Raw genomic sequence first — 13,514 nt, 5'->3', positions numbered from 1 at the left:
ACGTGATTGTAGCCTTAAAGTACATAATAAATATGAATAAATGTAAAAAAAAAAAAAAAAAGGTAAAAGAAATACAGTTTTGTTGGCAGACAAGGCAATTAAATTCGGAGCTTGTGGTTAATTAGAAAACGATTAGAAGAAAACACTCAAAAACAAGCACATTTTGTTTGCAATGTAAACGTATCTCGGACTATATTCACAGGAAACCAAAGAGAAGAAACACACCTCTGCCAATGGCATCATCCGCCACCTTTCTCCTTAACAAAAAAAACAACATAAAAGAAAATGTATCCCCACAACAAAAAAAACAAACAACCAAAACAGTAAAAAAAAAAAAAAATGTATTAAAAAAAGGAGCTACTTACAGCTGGCCGTCCTTGTCCGTCCGGGTGCTCTGTGCTGCGGCAGTGTCTGTGGCAGCAGGCGGAGGGGGAGCGCGGATAAAGAGCAGGTAAGGCTGGAGGCTGCGCTGCGTTGTCGCTGCTGCTGATGCTGCGGGAAAGGAACGCTGCACCGCCGGAGACAAACTGGATGTCTGGCGGCAGGTTTTCCTAGCAGCAGGCTGCAGCCCAACCCCCTAATCCAAACACAGCCTCTTCCTCACCGCGCTGCTACACCCAGCCGCTGGAGCTGCCACTAGGGGGATTCTTTTTTATTTTTTTCCCCCTTTCGGGAGTCTGGTTTGTTTGGCCAAAGTGGAAAGCTGACTTTAATGTTGCCTTTCATGGGTGCTCGTAAACGCTATACCCGTGCTGAGAGGATGAAGGCATAACCTGTGCAGTTAGGGCCATATCTGAATAACAGGCTGCTTATAAAGATACATGATTTTAAGTTTTTTTTTTTTTTTTTGATAAATTATCAGAGCAGCTTGATGAAAGGTGCATGCAGACTAGTCTGTTGACAACAAAAATAGAAAATACATTAATTTTAATTTATTCCCAAACAAACAACAACAAAAAAACACTTTTCCAGCTGTAAATGTTAAGGAGACAAATATCCTGGGACAACAGATTAGACATTAAATATTTCCCACAGTTCTTGAAGACAGCATGAACCATGTGCCACGCAAATTGGTTATTTTGGTCCTACAGCTCCACCTGGTGGTTTAATGAGTGACACACAGTCAGACTTGAGAGCCTCTAAAAAAGAAAACTACATTAATGATCCATATCAATAGTGTCAGTGTGAAACCATCTGAGAGGCAGATGCTGACATGTTTATGTGTTTGTTTGGGAAACGGAGAGAAAATTATTTGAGATAAGTTGTTTCTCATAGCAAATTTATGTGATGAATAAATCAATCATCAAAGCGAATTAGACATGCGTAAGTACGGTAATATAAATAGAAATCAAAAAGGCAAGATAAAGCTAATTCACAAATACATATTTGAAAAAGGGAATTAAAATAAGCTGATTACTTCAGGTACCTTATGTGCCCTGACAGAGAGGACTATAATTCAGCCAAATTTAGCAATATATATTGACCTATGATTGGTATCTGTACACATATATATTTGCAGAATACCATCATTTTTCATTATGCTTTGAATAAACACATCATGTATGTATATTGAACACATTTTATTTATATTCAGGAATCAGGGAAATGTATTTATCGTTAAACAACACAAGGGTGTGCAACACAGTTAAGGTTTGCAGTCCCTTCATCCCACACATAGAAAAATGAAACAAACCTGTGAAACAACCTGAAAAAATGTCTCTGCAAGACACAAGATGTTCTCTCTGTTCTCTCTGTCCTATATCCAGAGTTTTTCCTTACTCGATTCGACGGTCTGTTGAATGTTGTACAGATTGTGAAACCCCCTGAGGCAAATTGTAATTTGTGATTTGGGGCTATATAAATCAATTTTGACTTGACTTGAGTAGATCTCTCTAATAAGATGTTTAACAGAAGCACAGGGCACAGTGAAATGTTCAGAAACATAATTCTTCTCTCTCCTTTGCCCTCCATCTCTGCCCCATGACACTATTTTGAACAATTTATCCCTTCAAGACCTGCAACACTTCACGCCTCACATTCTCCTGTGTTGTATGATAACTTCACTACAGCTACGAAATATTTAATGTACTCTTCCAACCCCTGCCTGCTTTCCTTGGTGGACCTGCTTACCTGCAATGCTTCATTTGCATAGCATGCTCCCATCCAACTTTCCTATGCCTGAACCAACAAGTCTGCCTGCCCTCCTGGACAACAAGGATATTTGCATGCATGGACAACAAGGGCATGTTTTTATCTTCCAGAAAGTCTGCTGCCAACTCCTGGCCCCTTCATCTTTAACCAACCAACAAACAGAAGCCCATCCTGACCTCCCCTGACTTGATATGTTATAGTAGTTTGTAAAGATGATGTGGTCTGATCTCTGGAAGACTGACAGGACTACACCATAGCATCCTTCCAGCTGACAACATGTTGGCCATCCATCTCGTCCTTGGATCAACCTGAAGGTAGGGAACCTAACCGTTCACTAATTAAGCACAAGGAAATCAAACAACTTCCACCTGGCAGTCCAATCTGTAATGGTGGTTAATGCCAGGGTGCTCTCAAAGCTTCAGTCTTCACTGGAGAAACAGTACCCTCTGCTTGTTTTGTGCTATATGGTAATACAGCTAATTTCCTTATGTTTATTTCCTGGCACCGTCTGAGAAGCTCCTCTTTGTTTATGCAAACATGTCATGTTTATTTTTTAACCTTTAAGTAGATATTACCAAGATGTTCTGTCTTGTAGTAATTAGTCTAAGAAGTGTAATGGTTGCATTCATGTTAGTAGGCGTGGAGAAAAGCTGTATTCTGTTAATCCTGCATCTGTATTCCTGGGTACTCTCACCTGGAAAGGTCGGCTGCTACTGTACTTTATTAAGTCTTCTTCTTCAAATCTCAAAGCTGTGTCATACAGCCTGCAGTTTATGCCAGTAGAATCTCATTTCAACAAATTATCATCAGGTGTGAAAGAAAAGGGAATTGTACATGAAATATATTGGTGCCAGCACATTAAATGACGTTTCAATGAGCAACAATCACACTTTTTTGTCAGACTTAACAGTGCGAGGTGCAACCAGCTGGTGGTGATACTGAGCCATCGGTCACTTTGTTACAATTTTTTCTGGAATTTGAAAACAACACATGACCCAGTCAGCTATTGCTTTGATTGTTGGATAGTATGTCAGGTTTTTATGGATTCACAAAGTGAATGACGTGTGTGATTTGGCCTTAAACTGGGGGTTTATTATAAAGTTGGAAAGAAATTCTTCACATGACAAAGTCACAAGTACATGGCTCAATTCAGTGGAAAAGAGAAAAGTAAAAAGTAAAAAAGTGAAAAATAGGTTGACGATTCAGGCTGGATAAGTATTTATATAAAGATTTAAACACATTATTACATTAGCAATAAATTCAAACAGATGACCCAGGTCTTCTAAACATAGTGGTATCCCACCAAAGTATCTGAGCATCTAGTCAGTTTTATTCATATAGCCCAATATCACAAATTACAAATATGCCTGAGAGGGCTTTATAATCTGTACAGCATACAACCCCCACCATCGTAAGATCATTGATTGAAGAGAATTTAAGTCCAGTAACGAGTCAGTCCATCCTAAAGCTTCTTTGATGGCTGGGAAAGACCGCACCTAAATGTAAAGGCAACCAATTTCTGATACATTTAACAAATGGGACCAGAATCAATTCCTAGTATAATCTGTGTCTGCACATTTAGTTTATTAACTCAGTTAAGTGGATTTAGAGTTAAAGATTCAGTGTGTAACATTTAGGAGGATCTATTGGCAGAAATGGAATATAATATTCATAGATTTGTTTTCTTCTGAGTATAATCAGCTGAACATGATAATCGTATTTTTGTTACTTTAGAATGACCTGTTTTCTATCTACAGCTGCGACAGGTCCTCTTCTAAAGTCTGCCATTTTTAACCACCACATTTCTACAGTAGCCCAGAACAGACTAGTCAAACACTGAATCTGGATTGGGCCTTTTGTTTTTTTTGCAAGTTCCGCAGCAACCTTAGTTTCTCTTACATTTGCTTGGAAGGCTGAACAGTGTTCAGTTGGTTGCAATCTGCATCTTCATCGCTAGATGCCACTAAATCCTACACACTGGACCTTTACCAGCCAAAAGTCATATTTTTGCTGACATTCAGTAACGTTCAGTAGACTCCAGGGTGTGGTCAGTATACTATGCTATCACTGCTGGCTGTGGAAGGGGGTTGGAGGCTCTAATGGTTACCTGCTCTACTTGTGCAGGCAAACATGTATATTTGCCTCGGCGATTTCAAACAATGACAACAATTGTGATGTTTTTTCTGATTTACAGTCAGAGCATATTACGCCACACAACAGAGCCAAACTGTGATTACAACACAGACAGATGTGACAAAAAATGGCGGGGTCGCCTTGTGGTTAGTAAGACTATCCCATAACAGCTTTAAATGTCCAATACCTGACATAAATAAGCACACCAAGCACATATTTTCATCACAGTTAAGATTTATTTCATTCAACATTTCACATTACAAATATTTAAAAATTATGCATACTGTTATAAATAGTTGGCTGCAAACAATTAAATAACATTAGATTTTTCTTTTTCGTTTCACTAGCACTTCTACAGACCAACTCCTAGAAATATGGACATATCCGTATTACATAACTTAATTAGAAAGGAAAATACAAAAATAGGAACTTATAAAGTGAAATGACAATAAAAATTAAGGTGATATCTTAAGTAAAAAAATGCTATTAATAAATACAACAACCTTCCCATACACAGTTAAAAACTATTGAAATCTTGCCATTAAGTAACATCATTAACAGACAAATATTTAAATATTTATTTTCCTTCAGAAAATGTGAACCATATATTGTGGAGCACAATATAGCAATTAGTAAAAACTAGACACTTTAACATATTAAAAGCTTCACCTCAAAAATATAACAAAAATCTGATCAAAATTATAAAAATCAATTATACATTCCAATTAAAAATATACCAATAAACAGCTAAATACATTGTTGACCTAATAATTACAATGCAATCAATCACAGTAGCTTAAAATAAACAAAATAAGCAAATGAGCACAAAACCTTTAATGTTTTAAAAATAACTTCAATTATTTATATTAGTACAAATAGTTTGATTTCTTTTCTTTTTTACAAACACCAGCATGAAAAGGATTACAATAACAGTAGAAAATGACTGTGAAAAACATATTAACATCTTCTTTAATTAAATGTCTGCAATTAAAAATGGCATTAAAGAATTACATTGCAAAGAGTCTTTATCTGGAAAAAGGTTCAAAAGAAGTATTGCACATAACAACTTGAAGTTAACTTGCAACATTTACCACATTCAAGTCTTTAAGCTCCCCTTCCTCCAGATAGGTCTATATAAGATCACCTCGACAGACAGCGGGGATGAGTTCTCAAGTCTTTTTAAAACAGTGTTCTATAAGGATGCTCAAAGTCCTGCACTGCCAAATCGATTTAAAGTTAAGTTTCTGTCTTGTTTCTCGTCTTATCTCTCTGTCATGTGCATCCTGCAGAGGTCTGCGAATGGGGAAGCGAGGAGATCAACACGTGAGGAGGGGACGGGGGGACGGGGGACCGGGGGGGGTGTGAGGTGAGGTGAGAGTGGGTTTGGGGTGTTCTTAACAACTTAATAGTTGAGAAACATTTGGTGCACACCACAACAATTAATTTTAATAGCTAATTCATGTACTTGTCATTTTCTCTTTTTTTTTTGTCATGCATGCTAAGGATTACAATAGGTGCTAGTTGGCAAGTTCAAGAATATATATATATACTTTTTTTTTTCAAATATTAAAATATCTAAACACCAAACATCCATTCTTGTGATACGAGATTCAGCGTTAAGCGTGAACCAAATTTTGCATTCTCCTTATAATAAGTTATACTCCATCTATGGAGAGGAAACCAAGACAGAAGTTACCATTTTCCAACTAGTATAGCCATGTTTAGAGACATTAACATCGATTTCAAATTACAACTTGTTTTTTTTGTTTTTTTTATTCTCGCCATGCTGTTATTGACCAGATTGACTGGAAACGTCTAGTGTACCAAAAAGCTAAGACCAAGAGAGCAATACACTTTGGTCTCTCCTCTGCAGATCTGAAGTCGCATCAACACAAGTGCGCACTTAGTTGTAAAGTTTCCTCAGCACTGAAATGTATAAAAAGCATAATTGAAAATAATATATATTGAAATCACTCAACTTTTTTTTTCTTAAAATGAACATTTCCATATATGCAGATCTCTCAGTAACAAAAGTACAAAAGCTACCTTTCACAATGTGAAAAATTGAGGTATTGCAAAAAGGAGTTTCCCCATTTGTGAAAAATGTGCCTAAAATGACTGTTGGAAAAAGAAAAAATATTTAGAAAAGTAGTGCATAATAAATGTTTATATGTGCATGACAAAATAATTTAGCTAGAAAACACTGTACCAAAAATCAGCAGGCCATGTATAAAATAATCTTTTTTTTTTATCTCATTTAACAGCAAATTCTTCACAAAGTGTTTTAACTTCTAAAATGCTCACCCACCACACCCACAAAACTAATGTCCAGGGTGCAAAACTGGTGCAACGACACCACGCCGATATGAGGATACGTTACTCACTAGTGTGTATAATCAAGTTTCTGTACTAACTCCCTGACATATTTAAATGCTCGGCTAGTAGGTTGCCACTGAGTGACTTAAAACGTCAAACAAATGTGAGGATTAGTTTTTACTTTTCGCTGTGTGAATGTGCACTTTATGTTAAAATTTTCCCAACACGCAGACCTATTTGAGATAAAAACAACTAGTGCCTAACAGCGTGCACCTCCATTTTGAGCTATGGAGAGTGTGAGGCCTTGTGTGTGTATGAATGTGTGTGTGTATGTGTGTGTGTGTGTATGTGTGTGTCTGCAAGCCCTGTTGTTTTTCCACTGGTGTTCTAATGGGTTTTGACTGCACTGTCAAATATATATATATAAATATATTATGTTCAAGGCCAATCTTTGGTTTGCTGGGCTTGACAGTTAAGCGAAACTGGGTAGAAGTGACATATTTTAAAAAATATATATGAAAAACGTCCTTAAAAGAAATGAAAAAGAAAATAAGAATAAAAACCTAAACAAGAAATGAGCTACAGTATGACCCACTACCGCACAGCCATCTTTGGTTCCCAAAAGCCACTGGGTACAACCGACTGTTATCAAGAGCAAACTGCATGTGGGTAACAAGTGTGTAGTAGTAGAGCACACTGCAGAGACTATCTTCATTTATGCTTCAAAAACACTGGATGCTGAGTTGGATTAGCTTGGCAGGAGAAAGGGTAGAGGGTTCGCCGCAAGGGCAGATCTCTCCATGACTCAAATGTGTGCTGACGATTCGGAATTCAGATAAACTTTAATTGCTTCTTTCATTAAATCTAGCTGACTCTTGGATGCAAAGCAGAACTTTTTCATTAAAGACTTGGGAGAATTGCACAAATGCATTAAGAAAAAGAAAAAATTTAACAAAGACAGGCATTTCCCCCGTTTGGTGGTAGCCCCATAAAAACTGCAATAAAAAAGGCAGCCAACTTGACCAGCCTTCTCTGGAGGAGTTGCCTTAACCTCAGTCCTGAAAGATCTGGATCCAAGCCACCAACTGTGAACAGACACAGAAAGCAGGTTTTGATCCACCAATTAGGCCCTACCCTCTTGTTAGCTGCTAGCTTAGCAGCAGAGGCTGCAGGCAGACATGAGGAGGGGGGAGTGGGGCTGGACTTATCTCTTTAGCAGTAAGCCTGTCTGTCTCTCCTGTAGCCTCCCTACGCCATACATTCCCCTAAATACGCTGTATACTGTACGATGCTCTGCTCTGTCCCTAGCACAACCCTGGGTTTGATTACAAAAATAAGGAGGTGATGAAGCAAGTGAGTACAAAACTGTGCCAGTCACATTACACTCTGCCTGTTGCATCACTTCCCTTTGATTAAAGTTCTAAGGAAAGGAGAACACCAGCGGGTGATAATGTTTTCTTTCTTGCTTTCTTGCTTTCTTTTTTTAAACTGTATTCGGCACATTAGCAGCTGAGTTTGAGGTATTAGTTTTTGCATGTCAAAATGGAGATCAAAACCCAAATATGTGTTGCTAAAATTTTGTTGTGGTTTTCAAGTAACATCAAAATATTTGTATGATCTTGGAAAATCATAAAAAGAGAGTTTCAAACATTTTGGGAGGGAAAAGAATCCATTTCATTCTGCAGTGGGCCCCCTCTGTTCTTCAAAGTTAATTACAATTCAGCTTTGGTTAACTACTAAGGGTCTCATATACTGGATCTGCACTCTTTAAATTGGAAATAAGTGCACTCTTCTTTAGCAACACCTTTTTTCAATTCACATTTGCTCTGGAGCCTCTTGTATCAATAGAAAACGTAATCACACCTCTCAGAAACAAATAGCCAATGATAAACTGGTTCAACAGCATTTGCTCTGGAGACTTGATACAAAACAAAACGCAATAGCTCTGCTACAAAAGAAGTCAAAATGTCAAAAGAAGTGTGTTTGTATTGGGGCGTCTTGTATCAAAATTAAAAATTAAAATACATTGTTTAGAAAAATATGCCAATTGAATAGCAGAGTACCATATCACACCTCAAACTTTCCTATATATGTATTTTTTGAGAACTCATAAAAATATTTCAAAAATCAAACACATAAATAAAATTATGTTACACATCTTTTTCCTTGCTGGACATATTTGGATATAATTCCAGTTTTTCTTTTCTATCTTCAAAATATAGATATATATTAACTTAAAAAAAATGAGAAAAAGGTTCAGTGAAATTAGAGCAAAAAGGAACCAGCAACAGAAAAGTGCATTTATTTGTACAATGATTTGCGACTCCTGCACTACCTGCCCTCCTGTTCCCCTGTTGCCTCTCCCTCTCTGACGTCCACTCAGTTCCAGCGGAAGGAGATGTGACGGGGGCGATCGCCTCCCTCCTTCACCAGGGGTTTGTGAAACTCTCGTCCGGCGCGCGAGTGGATGGCCGCCCAGCAGTACTCGCAGTAGTACTGCAGACAGGTGACGTTGGCGCAGAAGAACGGTGCAAACTTCCCGCCGCAGCGAGTTCCCTGGCACTCATCGCACAGCTGGTCATCCAGCACGTATGGCTTCACTTCCACCTGCAACCAGAAGGAGGAATCATTTGAATTTAGCAATTCCTTTCGAAAATTCCTTTATGAATCCAAGTCTCTGCCAGAACCTTTTTTAGCAACCTTGTAGGAAATGAGAGATGGGTGCCTGGAAGGTAGAAAATTGAGTAAGAAAACGTATAAGTTGTATGGAAAATGTAACAAATATACAACTATTGTTCTTTAGAGTTACAATCCTTTAGATTTTCAATCAAACCTATTTTTGTTCTGGTTTTAGAGCTAATGTATTTAGCTTCTGTAATTTCCTCTCTAAATAGTAGTTTCCATTGTAAGTAACAGTCTGCCATTCCCGCCCGGGATTCAAATTGCCTACCTACGCACAAGGGATTCAAAGGAAATGATATATGCCTGTAATCCGGCTTACTGTCTTTAATCTTATGTCATTGATATGTCGTTTACTCTCTTGACACTGTACCAGAGCTAAATGAAGTTTCTGCTGAAACTGAACATTTCCTACCGCTGATAGTTCACATTAAAAAAATTCAACTATTGAAACATAAAGGTGGCTGTTATTGTGAAGCAGTCACAGGAAATTAAAAGCTTGTTTATCAAACAAGACTATCTTTTTTTGGCATTGGCGGATTAGTTTTAAATATTGCAGGGAGTAATGGAGAAGAGCTATAACAAAAAAGGACCAGCCACAGTAAGCTGTTGGATAAAGAATTGCACGTGAAAGACTCCAAATGTTGAAATTAGTGGATTTCAAATTCCCTTTACAGACCATACTATACACTATTCACTTGCTTTTCCAGCTCCTCAGTGATGAGGGATTGTGCTATTAGCAAGTGAATGTCACCAAGGCACTCCATCTACAAAATTTGCACACCAATTATGCAAATGAGAAAGCAGCATACCATTATTCCAGCGTTTTATAGTACGATGTTGCCTCTTCACTAGATATTTCTGTTGGATTTCCCGTTATCTTCTCGTTCACTCACCTCTACTGTGCAAATGTGAATAATATTTGAGTCAATTACCGGCCACCTTAAGTTATGATACTGAATGCTGGCAACAGTGGGTAAGACATTGATGGCCTTAGCTCGAAACTGTAACAGTAGTAGTTGAACGAAGCAGGCAGTGGACTGCTGGTAATGTCAGCGGTCTCATGGAATGATCTGACATGACACGGAAAAATGAAAACATCTAAACCTTTCAGGAACTTCAACGCTGTGCTCAATAACTATCTTCCACCTGGCCGTAACTGCTTTTACTGAATCTGCACTTTATCACTCTGTTCTGCTCATGACTGTCTGTTCCTGTTTTTTTTTTACTTCTCACTGTAACTGCTAAGGGGGCATTGCTATAAATAAGCACGTTTGCTCATCCAACCTACTCTGTGCTACAGAAATGAAGGTTAAATAAAAATAAGTAAGTAGGAAGAGACATTTTTTTTTAAAGTCCTTGTTTATGTCGGGTTTCCTCTAAATCCAACAGCAGTCTTTTTTGATACTGTCCTGTGCTCTCACTCTATGGCAGACATTTTGGTTGAATGAACTTCATGAAGCTTGGAGTCAGGAGAAACGTTGCTACTTGCACTGATCTTCAACAATTACTATATGTAAAAATGTCCTTTCCTGCTACACATTCTCTACTAAAAGAATTCTGTATAAAGTGCTGAATTTTTTCACTCCAAAACCAAATCTAGTAAGACCTTCTCTCTTTTTTAGGTACAACTCAGAAATGGGGCACAGGCAAGAAGTTTTATAGAAGCAACAAGAACTGAGATGTGGGGAGAAAAATGAAGAAAGAAGGGGGCCAAGAGGGGAGGCCGAAAAATACTGAGCTCTCTTTTCTTTCCACTCACCCGTTTATCGATTTCTCCATGCTGCAGCTGTACAAAGCGAGCACTGATAGCAGCAATGTAGCTCTGCTGATTAGAGAAGGCGACCCGCCCCGCTCCCTTGGGGTACTTCAGCTCAGGGTCTGTATCGATGCCAGCGTAGCAAACCCCGCCGTACAGGCGGTCCATGATCATGGCCAGCTCCACTGCAAAGGAGGGGGAAAAAAGACATTTGGAACTAGCTGAGCAAAATATTTGCAAAAACAAGTTTGATGCACAAAAGGAAAAGACATAAACACAATAACAAACATTCTGGCAAAATCCTGCAATTACCCACATACATAATCACACACACAGGCTTAATACATGAACTCAAACCCATGTAGCCAGTGAACACAAACACACCACACATCAAGTTGATGAGGGTTGTTGATCTGAGAGCTTAAAGCCGTCATCACAGATGGATTAAAGTTTAAAGTAGAGTTTGATGGGGCAAATATGAGGGTTGTCTCAGCTGCTAAAATGGCTGCAACAGATCCCATTAAGTTTATGTGCACTTTGTATTGTAAATTGGGGGGACATAACCTTGCAAATTTACAGTGCAGCTTTACTTGTTAAAACATAAATAAAAAAAAACAAAAAAAACATCATACATGTAAATTTAGACAAAAATATTACAAAAGTGTCATAAAACATTTAATGCACCGCAGGGTCTTATGACCTTGGTCAGTGCCAAGACTACAGAAGTCTAAAAACACAGCTACCAGCAGTGCAGAAAACATGAACACAGAGCACATAACATGGCTATCAGGATAAAAAGGAATTTAATATTCTGCACGGCACAGCATGCCACTGAGAGTACTTCCTGATAGGACTAGTGTAGGTCAAAGCCGATTTCCCCGGAACAGTGCTTCTTTTAGCTCTACCCTCTAGCAAGTCTAATGTTTATTATGAACACAAGCTGATCACATTGCAGTGTCTTACAGAACGGAGAATTTTGCTCAAAGCTTAATGCTTATTTGTGATTTACAGTATAAACATATGCAAAGGGATAAAATGCAGAAGTGTACTGAAAGGATTGATAAGGAATACAAAAACATCTACACTACATTTTAAAAGCCTTTGATAATTGACAGAAAATATGGGAAAGCTACAATAACAAACACACAGGATTCAACCCATATGCTCAGTATATACTTCAAATGTCAGAGTTGTCTTTGTAAACACTCATTTGTTGATAATTCACCTGATGGAAAAAGGACAAACATGAAAATGTGGGATACCTGCACGGAGCGGACGAGGGACACCTCCCACAAAGATGGTTTTCCTCGGGTCCAGAGGCTGAGATCCATCCATCACAAAATCGCTGTCATTCAGGTTCCACGGGCGGATCTGGACCTGTCACACACAAAACCAGCAGGTTTCAGCACTCTAGAAATAAACTGCACCAAGCACAGTTTAATAAAAGCTGCTTGTAAAGTCAAGTAAAAGTCATAACCACAAGTTTCACTGAGTTCAGTGGACACAGCAGGAGATGTGAGCAGATGGGAGCATTTGTGTGTGCTCTCACTGACCGGCTTGTCTTTGATGGTGGGGCTGGACACACAGAGATACAGCTTGCCGTCCTCTTCGATGCAGGCATCGATCAAAGCCTGCACTGAGCTCTCATCCTGGAACAGCAGGAAGGCGTAGCCTATATAAAATACAGGAAAGTTATTGGTGCTGCTGTGGATGCAAAGTATTGACAAAGAGGCATGTTTAGTTCAATGATTACTGTGACTGTATATCTGATCACAACATTCTCAGCAGGAGGGTGTACGCTTTTACAGGCAGAGAAACAGACAAACAGTCCAGACACAGTTACAAAATGCTTCATATAAAAGCCTAAAGACAAAACCAGACTGCACAGATAAACACATATTAATAGAGGTAGTAGTAGACACTTGTCTTTTATTGTAATAAATTAACGGTTTACAATTATGAGTCAATACAGAACAGAATAAAGAAGCCGTGATGACAATTTCAACATACCTTTTGGGGGGAAATAGGATTTGCTCTCCGCTTTGTGAGGCCAGTCCACAAACAGGTGTCCAAAACGCCGGAAACTGGCTGTTATCTCATCTGAAATTAGGCAGATAGAATACATACTCAATGGCAGACCGCAGGCTTGCATTGCAGGTGTAATTTTCGGATGTTATCTTATGGTATACCATTCCTTCAAGTCCCCCTTTTTCTAAGTTTAATCATAACAGAAAATGACTGAAATGACCCAAAATGAAATCCCTTTGATGTTAATGAGATCTACCTTCATCTATGTCCGGGGGCAGTCCTCCCACAAAGACCTTGCGTGAGTAACGTTCAACGCGCTCTCCGTTCTGGTGTGGAAAACAGTGCGGAGAACCCAGGCCTGTGAGACCCTGATCGCCACGCTCATCATCGGGAAAACCATCCTCCATGGGGAAGAGAGAGGAGTGGCCTGAGAGAGAGAGAGAAAAAG

At 38.7% G+C, this 13,514-nt stretch overlaps 2 protein-coding genes across 5 annotated transcripts in view; both read right to left on the bottom strand.

The window, feature by feature from the left end:
- nsg2 (neuronal vesicle trafficking associated 2) overlaps nt 1-625 on the bottom strand; it is a 39,427-nt gene extending 38,802 nt beyond the window's left edge. The window contains exon 1 of the mRNA XM_051401679.1: nt 366-625. The gene's annotated coding sequence lies outside the window, so the exon portion shown is untranslated. The remainder of the gene's footprint in view (nt 1-365) is intronic.
- A 3,875-nt stretch (nt 626-4,500) lies between these two features.
- cpeb4b (cytoplasmic polyadenylation element binding protein 4b) overlaps nt 4,501-13,514 on the bottom strand; it is a 31,274-nt gene continuing 22,260 nt past the window's right edge. For 3 of the 4 annotated variants that reach the window (XM_051400361.1, XM_051400363.1, XM_051400364.1), the window contains 6 exons: nt 13,323-13,493; nt 13,049-13,138; nt 12,592-12,710; nt 12,301-12,415; nt 11,042-11,223; nt 4,501-9,207 (listed from right to left, as the gene is read on the bottom strand). In XM_051400361.1, the coding sequence (XP_051256321.1) occupies nt 8,980-9,207; nt 11,042-11,223; nt 12,301-12,415; nt 12,592-12,710; nt 13,049-13,138; nt 13,323-13,493 (905 nt within the window). In that variant the 3' untranslated portion in view covers nt 4,501-8,979. The remainder of the gene's footprint in view (nt 9,208-11,041; nt 11,224-12,300; nt 12,416-12,591; nt 12,711-13,048; nt 13,139-13,322; nt 13,494-13,514) is intronic. The other variant, XM_051400362.1, reaches the window with a different exon arrangement.

Source organism: Dicentrarchus labrax, unplaced genomic scaffold (assembly GCF_905237075.1).
Source record: "Dicentrarchus labrax unplaced genomic scaffold, dlabrax2021, whole genome shotgun sequence".
NCBI lineage: Eukaryota > Metazoa > Chordata > Actinopteri > Moronidae > Dicentrarchus > Dicentrarchus labrax.
This window is presented reverse-complemented; position numbering and strand designations above follow the sequence as displayed.